The sequence below is a fragment of the Histoplasma capsulatum genome, genomic scaffold (genome assembly GCF_000149585.1).
Source record: "Histoplasma capsulatum NAm1 scaffold_4 genomic scaffold, whole genome shotgun sequence".
Lineage (NCBI taxonomy): Eukaryota > Fungi > Ascomycota > Eurotiomycetes > Onygenales > Ajellomycetaceae > Histoplasma > Histoplasma mississippiense.
In genome coordinates this window covers 1,538,725-1,542,516 of record NW_001813979.1, presented here as the reverse complement: position 1 = coordinate 1,542,516, position 3,792 = coordinate 1,538,725, and the positions used below count along the sequence as shown (strand labels likewise).

Sequence of the window (3,792 nt, the reverse complement as noted above, 5' to 3'; positions counted from 1 at the left end):
CACCTCGCGCGTCCTCCCTTTCCACTCTCATCGAAACACAAGAAAGTCGGATCCTGCAAATTTTTTCATTTTTATATATATATTTTTCATTTTCATCGCCTGAGGGATGTTTTCAGGAGCCGAACCGGGCATGAACTTTTTATTTTTATTTTTATTTATTATTTATCATATTTGTTTGATGAAACAACAAAACAAAACTGGGCGTTTTGAAAACTAAAACCTGGTCTTAGTAGGGCCGGATTGTTGTTTTTTAGTTTGCGCTAAATGTTGGTTTTTTTATCCTATCTTGCTTTCACTTTTTGCGGCTGTTGTCAAAGTTTAGTTACTATACTAGTTTTAAAGAGCAAGCAACCAGATCCTTTCTTTATCCAACTTAATCCATCCTATTCTTCTTCTCTCTTTTTTTTTTTTCTGTTAGGCCACCGGAGCAAAAGAGCTTGATCACCAACCAGCGCCATGCTGGTAGTAGAGGAGACGAACCCAATCCAAAACCCAACATTTTCCCTTTATTACCCCCCTTTATTTTTTCACTCCCCTTTTTTGTGGTGTTTGACCGCCGCGTTGCATTCCTTCCCTTCTAGAATTCTATTGCTAATTACTTGCAGAAAAAAAAACTTTCTTCTAGTCTGCGGGATCTTCAGGTAGAGCTTGTTCTTCTCTCCCCTTCCCCCTTCCCGCCCGCTCCCATATCTCTTTTTCCGTTTATAAATAAAAGAAAACGCATAAAGTAGTATATGTATGTAGATGGAACGTTGAGCAATTAAGCCAGTTGAGCAGTTGAGCAACCGAGCGAGGAGAGTGAATTCTTGCAAAGTGACGGATAGGATTTGCAAATAAGGGAGAGAAGAGGCCTGCGGAGAATTTTTCGTCAACAGCGGGGGTTTCCCAAAAAATATACATCTAACGTTAAATGGTGTTAAAAAAAGCCCATGGGCTCCAAGTAAGAAGAGTTGTTGGTTGTGCATGAGGTAAATGGATCGAGTGATCTGGCTGCTACCGTTTCTGGGTATCCCCCCACCGCGAGAATCTCCGCTGCGAGGCGTCCGAGTGAGATTTAGGTTACAATGCGCATTTGGATGGATGGAAGATATGCGTTTTGCTGTGGCTGGCCATCAAGCGAAGGAGACTCGGCGTCTCAAAATATAGAGGAAAGCGCAGGAAGAAAATAGTAATACAGGATGTAAGTTATGTAGATTGAGTTGAATGTTGTGTCAAGTAGGTGATCAATAGTTCGAGGGAACCCGGCGAAACGAATGAATAAATGAATGGCGACAAGCTTTCATCATCTTCTTTTACATGCCAGAGGAGATCGACTTGTCTATCTGCCCGTTGCTTTGTCAGTAGAAGGGAAGGGAAGGGGAAGGTGTTTGTTGGTAACCGCTATTGCTTGGTTGATTGCCCGCTCTGCTCGTATGACGTTCGCTGGAGGGTACATATACTATCGCCATTGCGGTTCGAAGCGGAGCGTCATCCATCTCCTGGTTTGGGTCTATCTTCATGGATATACGCTGTAGGTACGTATCTTCACAGGGTATTTGGATGCCAACGACCAGGCCGGCCACCATGCTGAAACAATGCTGCAGAGCCATAAGCCAAGGAGGAGTAGTTATGGCAAACAAAACCCTTCATGCAAGCTCTATTTTTGAGCCTGTTTTCGTTTTCTGAGTCTTCTCTCCCAGAGCCCTCGCCAGCTGCCATGAAGCTGGAGTCTTACAAAAATGCGGCTAAAAAGTTCAGCGGGTCCTTCGTGCCCAATCACGTGCGCTGTCCAACATCTCAACCATCGCCACTCAGCCCACATCGTCTTCCCAACGTCGCCAACCTGCTCGAACAGCTGTCAAGCTGGTCTGGCACTTTCCACCCGCCAGTTGTATCTGTTCGGGCTTGCATGCTGCATGCTGGGATCGTTATCCCAACTCTCGATGCGCAAGCCGCATCCTTTTTCTTTTTTTTGCTCCGTTTTTGACTTTTCTGTTCCCTTGGTTGATCCAACGGAACCCCTGGCTCCTGTGCCATGGTTTTCTCTTTCTTTTTTATTTTTGAATTCTAATTTAATTTCCAGTCTTTGGGGATGTTACCGTGCATGCACATTATACTAGACTTATGCTATATACCGGATGTCAACCGCTGTTGCGTTGATATTTTATGGAATATCTAATAGGATGATAACAGGGGCGAGGGACCTCTATGCAGCGTCGTTAAACGGCGGCATGTTGGTATTTTTCTGAAGAGTCCGCCCGACTGAGCCGATCTGCTCCAGACCCAAGGTTCTCAAAGAGTTTGGGTCGTCCTTTATATACCGTATTCGGAATTTCGGAACAGAGCGCGTGCAAGGACCTGGAAATTTAATTAATTTGGAAAATCTCCACCACGAACGGCTTTTATGGTGGAAACTATGCTTGACAGCTAAGATTTAGGCATCGGACCCAAATATTTTGTGGTGTTATACCGCGTGGACTTCTCTAGCTGGGGCAAGAGCCGACACTTCATCTTCCATTTTTTGCCCCGCCTCTTCTCGAAGTCCCGATAGTACTCCGTACTGGACCTATCAATCAAAACTCGAACTCCTGCGGAAGATTTTGTGCCACAGCAGGAAAGAGGGAGAAATGTTATTTTTTATTTGGACCGCGCCAAGGAGACCCTTGGATTGCTTGAGGGGCCTGCGATCTCCTAATTGAGTTCGGACGTTCCAATGTTTTGTCGGCCCTGACAGGTCGCGACGCGAAATAACCATCCCTCTGGGATTTATCTCATTTCCACTTACTTTTTAATCCTACCATATTTTAGTTTTGAGAGAAAAAAAAAGGTACGATTTGTGCATCAAGTATGCACCTTATTCTCTGCAAAAACCTGCAAGAAAGTCGAGACATCTGTGAAGGCCCTTAAAACTATTTTGTGAGAGTTGCTTTTTTCTTCTGTGTGCAAACCACGTATTATTATGGCTCCATTGTTTTGATTCGGCTTCTAATTCACCTTTTACGCACAACCTTAGAATGCCGCTCTCAGCACCTAATCAATTGATAACATTTCGCCCCCTCATTTTCTCCTTCGAATAGTCATATCATATATCCAAGTCAAAAGGCATGAAATTGCCATCATCAACCACGCTCCTCCTCCCATTTCTCTCTACATCATACCTCGTCTCGCACGCCATCGCAAAGAAGGACGATCCTGTCTTCACCAACATACACACTGGATGCTGTCCCCGGGGGTCCGAATATTCAAAAGCTGCCTCCCACCCCAATGCCACCGGTGTATTTTCTTTCGAAGGCATGCACTTAGACGACCGCGCCCTCCTCAGACGTAAAAACAGTCATGGAACATCAACAGAAACGCTCAAAAACTGGACATGGACAACTAACGTCATGGAAGTTCAGTTTGGGAGCGGCGATGGCGGCTTACACGCCACGAATCAGGTCTTCACGCTAGATATACCTCTCGACGTGGATATCTATGGTCCGACGCATCAACGGGAACGTGTGTGTCTTTGCTCTTGAAGATGGGTCACTGTTAATCAGAATGACCCGGGAGACTGTCGGAATATTTTCCCAAGGGCGGAGATTGAGAAGATGAAAGGAGCTTTTTGCCAGCCAGGGTTGGAGGATATGAGTCAGGGTAATATCGTTCGTCGACATGTGGGGGGCCTTCCCGGGACGTCGTGGCAGGGTGAGTTGGTTCTCTCAAGTCTTCCCCCCCCCCCCCCCCCCCCTGAAAGAATTAAGGCTACTTTCCCGGACAAAAAAAAAAGGGCCCTCCTAACCACTCCCATTCCAAGAAAAAAGAAATTATAAA

The 3,792-nt window shown here is 45.5% G+C and overlaps 1 protein-coding gene across 1 annotated transcript; it reads right to left on the bottom strand.

The window, feature by feature from the left end:
* Positions 1-2,185: 2,185 nt before the first annotated feature.
* HCAG_04466 (predicted protein) lies at positions 2,186-2,490 on the bottom strand (the record flags this gene model as incomplete). The annotated part of the gene is made up of 2 exons (XM_001540576.1): positions 2,186-2,337; positions 2,427-2,490. The coding sequence occupies 2 exons, from the start codon at positions 2,488-2,490 to the stop codon at positions 2,186-2,188; spliced, it is 216 nt and encodes a 71-aa protein (XP_001540626.1).
* Positions 2,491-3,792: the final 1,302 nt, after the last annotated feature.